Raw genomic sequence first — 13,368 nt, 5'->3', positions numbered from 1 at the left:
AGGGATGAGTGGTCGTTCGCGTGTATGCCAACTCCAGCCAGCATGTCAAAAGTCCATAATTATTGACCCTCAATGCTTGCATTAGCTCTGGCTTGTGCTTGTAACTGCTCATGCCAGAGCGCTTTCCATTCCAAATATTGGCCCATATTGGTAAGTACCGCCTTCACTGTGTCCTGCCAGTCTCCTGGCGTCATAGCAGCTGCACTTAATCTCTCCACTTGGGATATGGTAAAATTAGCCCCAATTCCATATGCACGTACTGCCTCATCTAATTCTTTGACCTGCCTATACTCTACTGGGGCATGAACACGGGCTCCCTCTGCCCCTTCAAAAACAGGAAATGCCAGCTGTAGCTGTCTCCGATCTCCTGGGCTGAGAAATTAATTAGAGACGCTGCCCGGGCGTAGGCTGGAGGCAAGGGTGGGGCAGGGGGACTCAAGGTCTTTCTTAGTCTTATCTCAGGACAGTTATTTTTTTGGTCCATATCTGTTTTGTTCATAGGCGGCTGCCTCTTCCTCTAGGCTTTCTTCCTCTCCTTGCGTTAGATCTTCTTCAGAGCTGCTAAGGTCTATGGCAGCAAGCTCCTTAATGGGGTAAAGGGGGGTCCTTTTGACCTCCACTCTCTCTTCACCAGCCGGTGAAGGGTCCTTATTCTTAACAGGCCCTGCAGTGGCCTCTGTTTCTTTTGAGTACTCTCCCTTTTTACCAGACTCCTGGGTCTGCTTCTTTTGTCCAGGCCTTCTTGCCTGCTTCCCTGTCCCAGGCTCCTTGGCCTTATCTTTTTCCCCAGGCTCCTTGGCCTGATGCCGGCTAACACGCTCTGTTTCTGATACACTGGAGTGGACCTCTTCTAAAACCTCTTGACTTGCATTAATAGTTGTGCTGCAAGCTGGATCTTCACAACACAAATAAGCTAAAAACAAAAGCAACACAAGCAAGAAGCCAACTAGTGCAGCGGCGGCAATGGGTGAAAATCCGCTCGCAACCAAGGCTTCCACCCCAAACATACCTCTCAGAGACGTACCTCGATCCTGTAGTCTTTTAACCCGCCCCGAGTCTGGGGGGGGGGGTTGTCTCCGCGGCGCCTTGAAGTACCCGGGTTTCGGCACCAGATGTTCCGCGCCCCTTCCGAGTCCCCTCGCCCGCAAGAGAGACACGGGAGGCAGTGTTCGGGTAGTTACTACATCGAGGCTTTATTCTTGTATCAGCTGAAGCAGAAGACCCCAAGCCCGGAAAAGGCACTGCTTATATGCACCCTAGAGTGGCGTGTTCACTTCTGATTGGCTGTTCACTCATCACCCCATATTACGCCCCGGGATGGGCAGTGACTTGGCGTGCTTTCGCCTCTTGCACCTGCGCGGTTTAGTTGTTTACTTGTGGGAGCACCGGATGCCAGCGCCATCTTGTAATGGCGAATGTTGTCACCGCTCACCGTGGCTCCCTACACCCAAGTCTGGATTGGCTCCTAGCATCCAAAACCACCTGGTGGCCGGGCGGTGGTGGCACATGCCTTTAATACCAGCACTTGGGAGGCAGAGGCAGGTGGATTTCTGAGTTCGAGGCCAGCCTGGTCTACAAAGTGAGCTCCAGGACAGCCAGGGCTACACAGAGAAACCCTGTCTCGAAAAAAAAAAAAATTGGATACTCCCCCATAAGCACTCGAGAGGCACTTCTCCCAGGCGATTTTGGATTCTGTCCTGTTCCCAGATCCTTGCTTTAGGAGCTTAGGACGGCTAATGAAGATCAAACATGGCACTAACCCTGAACTAAAATAGGAAAATATTCGTTCCTATAGCCACAAGAAGCTTAAGTGGGTTGTAACCTTCAAAAGTATCAGAGCAGCTGGGCATGGTGGTCCAGGCCAGTAATCCCAGCACTAGAAGACAGAGGCAGAAGGCAGTTGTAGGTTACCCTTGGCTAGGTAGCAAATTCAAAGCCAGCCTTGGCTACTTTTGACTCTTGTCTCAATAACCAAAAGGCAAGCAGAGCATCAAGAACACTGGGAAAACCCTGAGAAATTACCTCAGCCTAAGAGGTTAAAGAGTCACCACAAATCAACATAAAAACTCATGATTCAGAACTAGAATCTTGATTTACCAAAGGGTAGGGAACACTCAGGACAAAAACAAAGAAACAAAGGAGAGTGCTTTTCAAAATGGCTGTTCTCCTTCAAAGTCCCAACCCCAGAACATACTGACAAGCAGAGGCAGCATCTGGGTGTAACCAGCGCAACCCTGAGAACAGGCAGTCTACACCTAAGCTAAGTCTCAGACAAGGGAGGCCTCAGAAGAGCCATAAAAACCCAGACTGCAGGCAGCTCAACAGATGCTGGACTCCAGTACACCTTGACAAAGCCACATGTTCAAAAAACCATTCCAGTGACTGCATCTCCTATCCCCTTCTCCTGCCTCTGGTCTTGGTGACTGTTGAGTTCTGGCTGGTCTGGCTATGCACACTGAGTTGGTGACCAGAGCCTCCATTGATCTCAAGGAACATCGCCGCAGAGCCAGCACCCACTCTCCACTCTTCCCAGTAGTGGATGTGGACATGATGGCCCACTATGTGCACTGGGCAATCGGATTTGTGACACACATGTGCACCTCTAACCAATGTCTGAGCAAGCTCTGTCTCCGGTGATTGATGGCATCTCTTAGAGCTAGATTGTTAGATTTTTTTTTTTTGGTGGGAGTTGTTCCCCTTTTTATGAATAAACAATAAGCTGTGCACTTGAAAAAGACACTTGACTGCCCCCCTGTGACACATAAGTCATGTTTGAGACAATCACAGAGAAAACAGTGATGTTTGAGGGAGGGAGGCCTAAGGGGAAAGTGGCATTAACAACATGTAAATACATTTTTAAAAAAAATGAGCCGGGCGGTGGTGGCGCACACCTTTAATCCCAGCACTTGGGAGGCAGAGGCAGGCGGATTTCTGAGTTCGAGGCCAGCCTGGTCTACAGAGTGAGTTCCAGAACAGCCAGGGCTACACAGAGAAACCCTGTCTCGAAAAAAAAAAAAAAAAAAAAAATGTGTGCATGTTTGTTAAGTGTGCCTCATGGAGGCCAGATGACTTTGAGTGCTGGGAACTGAGGACAGAACTGGGCCATCTCTCCAGCACAGTAACACCCTTATTTTGAAGGTGACATTTCATTACAAGTAAGAGTATGTTTGGGTTTTGTTGTTCTGCTTTGAGATAAGACCTTTAGTCCTCCTAACTCAGTTTCTCAAGCCCTAGGATTACAGATGTGCACCACAACACACAGCTATGTAGTTTTTTAAATTATCCAGGGCTGGACATGGTGGCACATTTAATTCCAGCACTCGGAAGGAAGAGACAGGCAGATCTCTCTGAGTTCAAGGCCAGCCTCGTCTCCATAGTGAGTTCCAGAACAGCCAGGACTGTATAGTCTCTAAATAAATAAATAAATAAATAAATAAAAGACACAATTATCCCAACATATATGGACAGCCCTGAAAGTTTGGAAAGATTTAATTACATAAAAATTGCAGAATGGTTAATCTACAGTCAAATATAGTTAAACATAACAAAAAAAATTAAGGGCTGAAGAGACAATTCAGCAGTTAAGAGCAGTGAGTACTCTTACCGGTGACCTGGATCCTGCTCCCTGCTCCCTCAGGGCAGTTCAAACTGCTTCTGAGGTTCCCAAACACTGTTGGCCTCCAAGGGCATCAGGCAAACACAGTACACATATACACAGCTAAAACTCTCATACACAGAAAACATGAATAAACACACCTGAGCTGAAGACATAGCTGAACAGTAAAGAGCGCCAGCTTCTCTCCAGAGGTCCCGGTTCAATTTCCAGCACCTGCATAACCGTCTGTACCTCTAGTCCCACAGGATTCCGGTAGAGTGTCTCAGTTGTATAACAGGATTCCTGTGAGGTTACAAGTGCCCTTTGCTCAGCCAGTTTGTTACTGGTGATCCCAGAAAGGAGTATCTGTTGGGACAAGGTGCTCTCTCACCTTGTGTAAACAATTTCAGAAGGAACGACACAGGAGACACACATAGTACCCTATGGCTGTAACAATCTCCTCATTCCCAAGCCCCTCTCGATGCCCCTGAGGGGTGGCAGCCAGCTTTTTCCCCTGGGAAATCCTCTCAACCTCCTGAGGGAGAAAGGCTACCCTTGCTGCGTGCCCTAATAAATACGGTCCCATCTGTTGAAGGTCAGACTCTCTTCCTGCCTCTGTGTCTTTACACTGATTCAGAAATCTAAAATTTGGTGCTGAAACAAGGACAGGGCATCTCATGTCCACCGGAGCCCCAGTGTCTGCACTCGGACCTCCCTTGTTCCCATCCACAGGCCGGACTCGAGTGGGCCTGGCAGGGCGGAACTGCCATCTTGCTCAGGCAGCTGTTTCTTTCCCCCTCAGTCTCCTCTCCTCTGACTTCTGTTTTGCTGTGACACAGTCTAACACCCAGATGGGAGTTGTTCTCTGCATCTAACACAACCAAAAACATCAGGGCAAAGTAACTCATGAGATTTAACTGGGAGGCAGCCCAGTAGCTCTTGAGGACTCTCAAGTACCACCTCCGTGCAAACTTTCCACAGCCCAGTCAGTGAGCCTGAAAATGAACAAGCCTGGAGATGTCTTTCCTACTTTCCAGGACCGTTTGACCATTCCTAAACCCAAGGGATACCTCTGGTTACTGGATTAGAACCCTGTTTTTACCTTTGGTTCTACCCCTACCATGGATTCCAAATTACCTGTGGGAAAGGACACACCCTTAACCTGTCTGTGGTCTAATCTTAAAAGCTCCATTTGGGAGACTTCAGACTAGCCATGCTTGTTCGGCCCTCAGTTCCAATGTGACCTCAATATTTGCTGAGCAATGGCCACTGCTGGCTTAAATTGGAAACTTGCTATTTTAATATCTAAACTGATTTAGATAACTTCATAAGATGGAATGGAGAATGGCCCAAGGCTCCTTGCCCTGTATAACCCCCAGTTCATTTGAACCCTTCCCATCCTTGCTGCTCAGCTCTTGCAAGCATGTCCAGAGCTGAAAGACCCATCATGTCTACTGGGTGTCCAAACCTGCTTCCTCTAGCTGAGATAGAACAGTCTTTCTAGTCTCGTGACTCCTTTGTCTAGATTCCTGTGGAGAGAATCTCTTCTGTTCTGTATAAATGCAACACCTGTCAATAAAATGCTGATTGGCCTATAAGCCAGAAAATAGAAGGTGGGACATCCAGGAGAGAGGCTGAATTCTAGGAGAGAGACAGGCACAGAAGGACTTGCCAGGGTACATGAAGGCAGACAGCCACATGCAGAGTTTAGATTAAAATAAACCAGATATTAAGTCATTAAGCAGTCAGAGAATGAGCCATACCTTGTAACCAAGGTGTTTGTAAATATAAAGTCCCAGAATTGTTATTTCTGGAACAGAGGCATAGCTTACAGGAAACACCCCTGAACAGATTGCATGAGATCCTGGCCTCTGCAAGCACCAGGCACACACATGGTGTACAATGGGAAAAAATTAAAGAATAAACTTTTTAAAAAAGTTAAAAAAAAACCTACTAGAAAAAAAAGTAAGTATATTTTAAAGGAAAATGGATCAAAGAAGCATAGTTAGTTTGTCAGATTAATCTAGAAAGTGGCTCTCAGGACCGGCTGGGACTCTGACGCTATCGTGGTCAGTGGCCAGCAGGCCACTCCTTCTGCTTCTCAGGCATGCAGCATGCCAGATCTCTACCCAGTCTTGAAATGTGGCAAATTCAAATTTAGACATAAAACTCTACCTACCCCAGACTATAAAGACTTGTATGAAAACTAAATTTTAGTAATACTTTTTTGCATTGCTTACATGTTGAAATTATATGTGGATTTGATGAGTTAAATAAAACATACTGTCAAAATTGTTTCTTCCCCTTTTTAGTTTTTTATGTTGGGGTGGAGTAGGTGGGGGTTGTTTTGTTTTTTTTTGCTTGTTGGGCCTTAGATGAGGTAACTCCATTTAACCTGCCACCTTCAGTCACATAACACACAGGTAGAGGGGGTGATTAACAAGTCTCCACCTCCAGAGATTTAAATATTAATGAATTATCAAAAGGCCAGGGGCGTAGCTAATTAAGTTATTCCCTCCTCTTTTCCCCTCCCTATAAAAATCCTGCTCCCTTGGCTTTTGGGGGGAAAGCGCATACCATCTATACCCACTCAACATGCCATGAGCAATAAAGCTTTGGAAAACCGGACTCCACGCCAGGTCTCACCGCCAGATTCCCAGCTTTTGGAACCCTGGAACCTTGACGATGCAGCGGCGCTCCGATTGTCAGCTGCGTGAATGTGGCGACTCCGCCGCCGGACTCCCTCCCCCAGCGAGATTTTTCCCCCCTTTTTGTTTTTCTCACTGTATCTTTGATTTATTCAAATAGGCTGTCTCTATTTGCTCTCTGGAATTTAGCAGATTTTAATAGTTTATGCAGCAGGCTTCTTCTGTGGTAGGTTTCTTCTCTGCTGGTTTCTTGATAGCCACCTTTTTCCCTGCAGGCTTCTTCAGCTTCTTGCTGTCCACAGGCTTCTTTCCTTTCTTGTCTACTGCAGGCTTCTTCTCTGCTCCCACTTTCTCTGGTTTGGCTGCCAGCGCAGCAGCTGTCGCTTCCAGTTTTTTCACCCGAAGTTTGTGATTTCTGGCCTGGTGAAGAGTGGTGCTCCTGCGCACTGTCTTTGCGTAAGGATTGAGCTTCAACGTGATTCTCAGGTTCCTCAGTGGATTCTTCTTCAAGACTCTACGCTGAATCTTCTTGCGTGGTGCTCGGAGGGCTCTCTGGATCTCTGGGCTTTTCAAGATTCTGCTAAGGTCTGTGTTCATCATCTTGGGCATGGGAAGGTTATAGTTACTCTTGAGGGAAGCATCCTTGCGCCAATGCCGTACAGCTCGTCCAACTTCCGGAAAGCACTTTCAGTCCAAATGCAGAAATGCCCCCACCTGCCCCCCCACCCCCCAGCAAGCCTTGAATGTTCAGTTGTTTACATTGAGCAGAGTAATGCCAGGGATGTTCCTGGCCTTGATGGCCTTGATGGTACCATTATCTTCATTATAGATGATGCAGGGCCCCTGTGCTGGATCCGCCTCGGTTTCTCATTTTACCCTTGCCAGCTCTCATCCTCTGAGACGCATAGACCATGTCAAGCGTTAAGTTTCTTAAGCAGCTGAACAGCCTCCTTGGTCTCCTTGTAACCCTCCACTTTATCTTCAACCACCAAAGGCAGCTCAGGAATCTCCTCAATATGATGACCTTTAGACATCACCAAAGCTGGTAAGGCTGAGGCAGCCAGGGCAGAGCAGCTGGCATATCATTTTTTGGGTTGTGTTCACTCTGCGGTGCCAGTGCTGCCAGGTTTTGGTTGGTGCAGACATGCAGCCCCCAAGACACATATTTCCAAAGGCAACCTGGCCAGAACGGTGGAACCGTTGCCACCTCGGCCAGTACCCCAAGACTCAGCACTGGTCTGATGACCTGCTAATTCACTGATGGCATAGGGCTGTTGGTTGGTTTTCCTCAAGTTGGTGTGGACAAAGTTCACAATATCCAGTCGAATGGGAGCTTTGAACACAGCTGGCAATGTGACATTCTTGCCAGATGACTCTCCCTTTTCAGAGTACACTGATATGCGGGGGCAGGCACAAGCCACGACGGGGAGAGGAGAAGGCCACGCTCCTCTCTACCCGGCTGCTCCCACAGGAAAGGCGGTTGTTTTGTTTTGAAGACAGGGTCTCTCTGTGCAAGTCCTGGCTGTGGAACTAGCTCTTGTAGACCAGGCTGGCCTCAAACTCACAAAGATCTCCGTGCCTCTGCCTCCCAAGTTCTGGGATTAAAAGCACTCACCAGCACCACCTGACTGTTTCCTCCTTTTTAACTGGACTGCCAAAAACTGTTAAACACATCTGTGACTTGAATTCTAGATAGCATTATATATCCACAGACCAAGAAGAACTACTGCAGTCAATGCAAACATGCAACCTCCCTACAAATGAGTATGTCAATACCCAGGTGTAGACCCCAGTAACTCTCCCCAGCCCACTCTCCATGAGTCACAGCGGATGGGCATTGCAGGAACATGGTGAGGTGCAAAACAGATAGTCAGATCTTCCCTGAAATGAGCAAATTGAAGTTTTGGCATCTTGTCAGCCTTCTGGGTACAAGCTGTCAGTGCAGCCATTTCTCTGCTCGCTGTTTCTCTCCTGGCTCAAAAGCTCTGTTTGTCAAGGCTGGAGTCATGAATTATTCACTTTGTTGTCTACTGCACAGGTCCCTCAAGCACAGGCATCCATGTTTGTTAAACTTGATGCCTTTAACAATAACTGCCTGTGTATTACCTTAAAAAGGACTTGTGTATAATTCTGCATTGTTGTATCTGTGAACCACAAATGACTTGCAAAGACTGAACACACAGAGACTGAAAGAAAAGCAAATTATTCAGTTGTGTAAGAACTTAGTGACATCTGATGCAGAGTGACAGCGTGACAGCCGTGACTGCACACTGTGTGTTCTTATACCAAGAATAAAGTGCACACACACACAGCAGCTCCATCAAAGAATCTCGGGATACCTGTTAACACAGGCCAGACGGTGATATCACCTCAGCATCCTTTCTGCTGAGCAAACAACTTCCCTGTCCAGTTCATCTGCTAGCAATTCTAGTTTTTCAAGATTTATTTATTTTTGTGTAGAGTGCTCTGTCTCCATGCCTGCCAGAAGATGGCATCAGATCCTATTATAGATGGTTGTAAGCCACCATGCGGTTGCTGGGAATTAAAGAATTGAACTCAGAAGCTCTGGAAGAATAGCCAGTGCTCTTAACCACTGAACCACCTCTGCGGCCCCAGCAATTACTCTTTAATGGTGTGGCAGAGTCAAGCAATGCTAAACACACAAGCGTTTGGAATAAAAAGATGGGAGGGGGACTCTTCTTAAATATTTACTCTGTCAAGCTAGACATGGTGGTGCATGCCTTTGACTACTGCAGAAGGGAAGCAGAGGCAGGGGGATCTCTGTGTGTTCCAGGCCAGCCTGAGTTAGTAAAATTCTGTCTCAAAAAAAGGAGGGAGACTGGAGAGATGGTTCAGAGGTTAAGACACTGTCTGCTCTTGCAGGGGAACCAGGTTCAATTTCTAGCACCCACATGGTGGCTTGAAATTAGCTGTAATTGGAGTTCTAGGAGAGCCAATGCCCTCTTCTGGCCTCCTCGGACACTAGACAAGCCCGTGGTATAGACACACATCCAAATAAAATGCTCATACACGTGATTTTTTTTTTTTTTTTTTTTGGCATTAGGTATATTTACTAAGTCAAAAATAAAAACCCTTTCCTGAGAAACTCAATAAAACTTTTAACTTCTCTTCATAAATGGCACTAGTTAGAAGTCATGGACCAACGGAATGTGTCCAGAGTCAAACTGGCTCCTCCACCTTCACTGCTGTAGACACTCCTGAACCCTGGGGCCAGTTCACTGAAGCCTAACCTAAGAAAAGGATACACTAGTTAGTGTTTGTGATCAAACTCACCAAAAAAGATGACAGAGGTCTGCCCCAGCTTTTGAATCCTGCACACCAAGAACAGAATTTCATCTACTTGCTCCTCAAATAGCGTTTTGAAGGATGGGTTATGAAAAACAAGAGCTAAAAAAATATAAGCTGTAAGAGAGTTTGGAGGAAGTGTCTGGGTATCAGTGATGGCCCATTCTCCCCCTTTGAATTGGCAGCCACCACAGAGATCATCTCCTCTATCCTTCAATAGTGAGGTGTTTGTCAACAGAAAACAAACTTAAAACCTCCCAGCAACGAGAACTTGCAGGTCAATGATGGTGCGGACCTTTAAACCCAGCACTTGGGAGGCAGGTAGATATTGGAGTTCCAGGTCAGCCTACAGACTGAATTCCAGAACAGCCAAGGATACAAAGATATGATGTCTCAAAGGTGGTAACAATCCCAGTGTCTCACCACCTCTTCTTCCTCAGATGGCAGGGAGCAAACCTTGAGCTTTGTGCTGTACTCTGCTTCAGCCCTGCCCTTCTCCTTCCGGATTTCTGTTTGAGCATAGGACTGGCTACCTGGCCTAGGATAGCCTGTAATTCAAGATTCTCCTACCTTTTCCACATTTCTCAGAACTCCAAAGAAACTTCTACAGTACAAAACAAACTGGTGTAAATATTCTACAGTGGCTTATTGGTTCTAATAAAAAGATTTAAAGAATGGTTTTGATACTTCTGACAAACTACCTTCAGCTGTGATTGACTAAAAGCCGTAAATAAATCCTAATTCTGCAACGGACTTTTACAATGTCTCTCCAATGGAACTACTCGTTCAGTAAAGGAGCCTTCGAGTTTTATGTGTAGTCTCAGCGTCGGTTTTTTACAGTGCTTTCTCCCAGTACCTGTTCAGCTTGATTGATCTAGTTTTAAGTTTGATCAATTTAGCATTCCAGGAATGGGGAAAGGGGATAGATAGAGTTAGCTCCTGAGAGGACAAGGTCAATGAAAAAAGTGTACAAACAAAATGGAAAGTAGAAAGTGGTCTCGGTTCCAAACATAGAACTTAAGACAAAACTGGAGGCCCATTGAGATGGCTCTGCTGGTAAAGGCGCTTTCTCGCCGGGACACACAGGGGAAGAACAGACTCCCCACGTAATCTTCACCTGCGAGAAACGTACACACAAATAAATACATCTAGTGTAAAAAAAAAAAAGTTTATTTATAAACTAGCTAGGGGAAGAGAGATGGCTCCACGGTTAGGAGCATTGGCTGCTCTTACTGAGGATCCTGGTTCAATCCCCAGAGGCTCACAAGTATCTGTTCTGATTCTTACCTCCAAGCGCACCAGGCACACGCGTGATGATACACAGCCACACGCTCACGCACACGTATAGACACACACACATAAAACCTAATTTAAAAAAAAATTTAAGTAGCTCTCGTTTCTTTAGAAGACACATAACGTTGCTGTTTCCGATTACTGGCTAACCAGAGTTGGGCGATAATTCTCAACATCAAGCTTTAGAAAGATGCAGTACTGAAATTAGGAATCTTAAAGCAAACGTTACAAGATACAAAGAACAAAGAACAGCTTAGAGGATCCGTGAGGTGGATGATGCTCCAGAGCCGTGCTTCCGGCGCGACTCCGCGTGCGCAGGCGCTCTGCCACCGGACAAGGGGCGGGAGGGGAAAACGAATGCAAGGCCTTGTCACGTGATCGACGTTGCGGCGGTTCTGGACCCAATGGAGTTTAGAAAGACGTTCTTGTGATGGGATTCGGGCGGTCAGGTCGAGTCCGTCTCTTCTCTCTCCTTAGCCCCTGGGGCAACCGTGTCTGACTCAGAGGAGCACAGGCCTGGCAGGTGCATCCGACCTGGGCGCGCTGTGACGTCACATCCGCCTTCGCTAGCTCGGTTACGGGTGCTCCATTGGCGGTTCCGTTGCAAATCCTGCTCTCGGCAGGAGATCTCAGATCTGCTGCAAGGCGCTCTGCTGTAGTAGCAGCAGCACCTGGGAAACAGAAAGTAAAGATCAGAAGCTCCGGGTGCCCGGGGACTGTGGCAGAGGACTGACTTCCAAGAGCATTTAGATAAATGTTACGATCTGTTCATTCAAGCCTATCAAGACTCGCTACGTGGCAACACACTGGTTCGCCCGGGGATCGCGGTGGAAACGCGACCTTACGAGAGTCTCCTTAAAAGTTGGCCGTGTAGCACAGCTCCTCCTGCGAGCCGCAAACCCCGCCATATTCTAATATACACGGTTTTATTACAAAATAAAATCTGTAAATTAACCGATTTTTTCTACAAATAGTTATCAGCGCTGCAAAGATGGTTTTAACTCAATATTCTCAGAAAAGGGAGGCGGGTTAGGTTTGCCCGCAGGTGGGCCGGTGTCTTCCGCTCCTCAGCCATATAATACCAGCCCTCTGGTGAAGCAGAACTATTTGAGGCCAGCCTAGGCTAGATCCTACCTCACAAAAATAAAAACTTTTAAAGCAGCTTCATTTATAGGTCCTTATTCTAATAGTCCTGACATCTCTCTGCATGGGCAAGGTGCTGCCAAAAGTAACTATGCGTGTACTCTAATATAAAATCCCAACCTTAAAACACTGAGGGTTGTTTTTAGTTAAAACAAAGCAAAACAAAACCTCGATTTCATGTTTTTTTTTTTTTTTTTTAATTATTGTATGTATGTAAGGTACACTGTCACTATCTTCAGACACACCAGAGGAGGGGATCAGATCCCATTACAGATGGTTGTGAGCCACCATGTGGTTGCTGGGAATTGAACTCAGGACCTTGGGAAGAGCAGTCAGTTCTCTTAACCATTGAGCCATCTCTCCAGACCCCAATTTCATGTTCTTAAGTGTGAAGTTTGTAAAAGCCAACATCGATCATGTGTCGCTATTAATAGGGTGTATACCCTTTTCTCTGAGTGGAAAACCCACTCTGCCCTGTGGAGTGACCCTACCCAGGAAAAGTCACAGGCAGCACGTAGGGTTGAGATCATGGCCCCTCTTACAGTCAATGTATTTAATAGAACAATAGGAGAAAGCCGGTAGCATCTTAAAAGTTCGAACAGTAGGTGTTCACCAGAGCTGAATCTGGTGGTCTGTGCTAACCAAAGAGTGGATGTGGCTGACATTTCTCTAAGGAGGCATCCAAATGATGCACACACACACACACACACACACACACACAGACAGAGAGAGAGAGAGAGAGAGAGAGAGAGAGAGAGAGAGAGACAGACAGACAGACAGAGACAGAGACAGAGACAGAAAGAGACAGAGAGAGACAGACAGACAGACGGACAGACAGACAGAAATATTCAAGAACTTAAATACATACTGATCTTTGTCTTAGTCGGGGTTACCCGACCACAGGGTCTTACCACGTAAAGAAGCCATGACTTGTACAGAATTTTAGAGGCGCTTGCTGCTTCTGCAGAGGAGCAGGTCGGTTACCAGCTTACACAGTCTAAAATCCTTGTTCTAAGGGATCTGAAGGCTCACACATACTCGTAAGTTAAAAAAATCAACCAGTAAATCTTTGTATTTTACTAGGGCTGGGCATTGCAGCCATGGGAGGCAGAAACAAGTGATCTGTTGAGTTCCATGCCAGCCAGGGCTACATGAGATCTTGTCTCTAACTAAATAAATGTGTTTTTACAGCATCATGTCTTTTTTAGAGATTCTCCTGAGATAAAAGTTCATCTTGCAATTTCCATTTTAGGACATGATCTGTTTTCCTTCAAGTTGGGCTGTCCAATTAAACAGAACAGAAACTCAAGCAGCTCTCCAGCCACAGGACACACTCAGGGTCTCATGTCTCAGGCTGATTAGAATGTGGATAGGCATGCAGTC

The 13,368-nt window shown here is 46.5% G+C and overlaps 1 protein-coding gene, 1 long non-coding RNA gene and 1 pseudogene across 15 annotated transcripts in view; all 3 read right to left on the bottom strand.

Moving 5' to 3' along the window:
* LOC143442062 (uncharacterized) overlaps positions 1-4,296 on the bottom strand; it is a 41,225-nt gene extending 36,929 nt beyond the window's left edge. For 2 of the 14 annotated variants that reach the window (XR_013109964.1, XR_013109963.1), the window contains exon 1: positions 3,757-3,939. Coding sequence is in view for 5 of the 14 variants with exons in the window: in XM_076932944.1 (XP_076789059.1) it covers positions 3,757-3,835 (79 nt within the window). In the remaining 9 variants the exon portion in view is untranslated. Of the gene's footprint in view, positions 1-1,009; positions 1,209-3,756 lie in introns of all 14 variants that reach the window. The other 12 variants (XR_013109970.1, XM_076932947.1, XR_013109967.1 and 9 more) reach the window with 9 other exon arrangements.
* A 1,814-nt stretch (positions 4,297-6,110) lies between these two features.
* Positions 6,111-8,379, bottom strand: LOC117707389 (large ribosomal subunit protein uL4 pseudogene; annotated as a pseudogene).
* A 2,324-nt stretch (positions 8,380-10,703) lies between these two features.
* Positions 10,704-13,058, bottom strand: LOC143433745 (uncharacterized). The gene is made up of 2 exons (XR_013109962.1): positions 12,897-13,058; positions 10,704-11,513 (listed from the first exon to the last, which is right to left on the bottom strand). It is a non-coding gene; the product is annotated as an uncharacterized LOC143433745 (long non-coding RNA).
* Between the last annotated feature and the right edge of the window lie 310 nt (positions 13,059-13,368).

This window comes from Arvicanthis niloticus, chromosome 4, assembly GCF_011762505.2.
Source record: "Arvicanthis niloticus isolate mArvNil1 chromosome 4, mArvNil1.pat.X, whole genome shotgun sequence".
Classification (NCBI taxonomy): domain Eukaryota; kingdom Metazoa; phylum Chordata; class Mammalia; order Rodentia; family Muridae; genus Arvicanthis; species Arvicanthis niloticus.
Note: the sequence above shows the minus strand (reverse complement) of the source record. Positions and strands in the feature narration are given on the sequence as shown.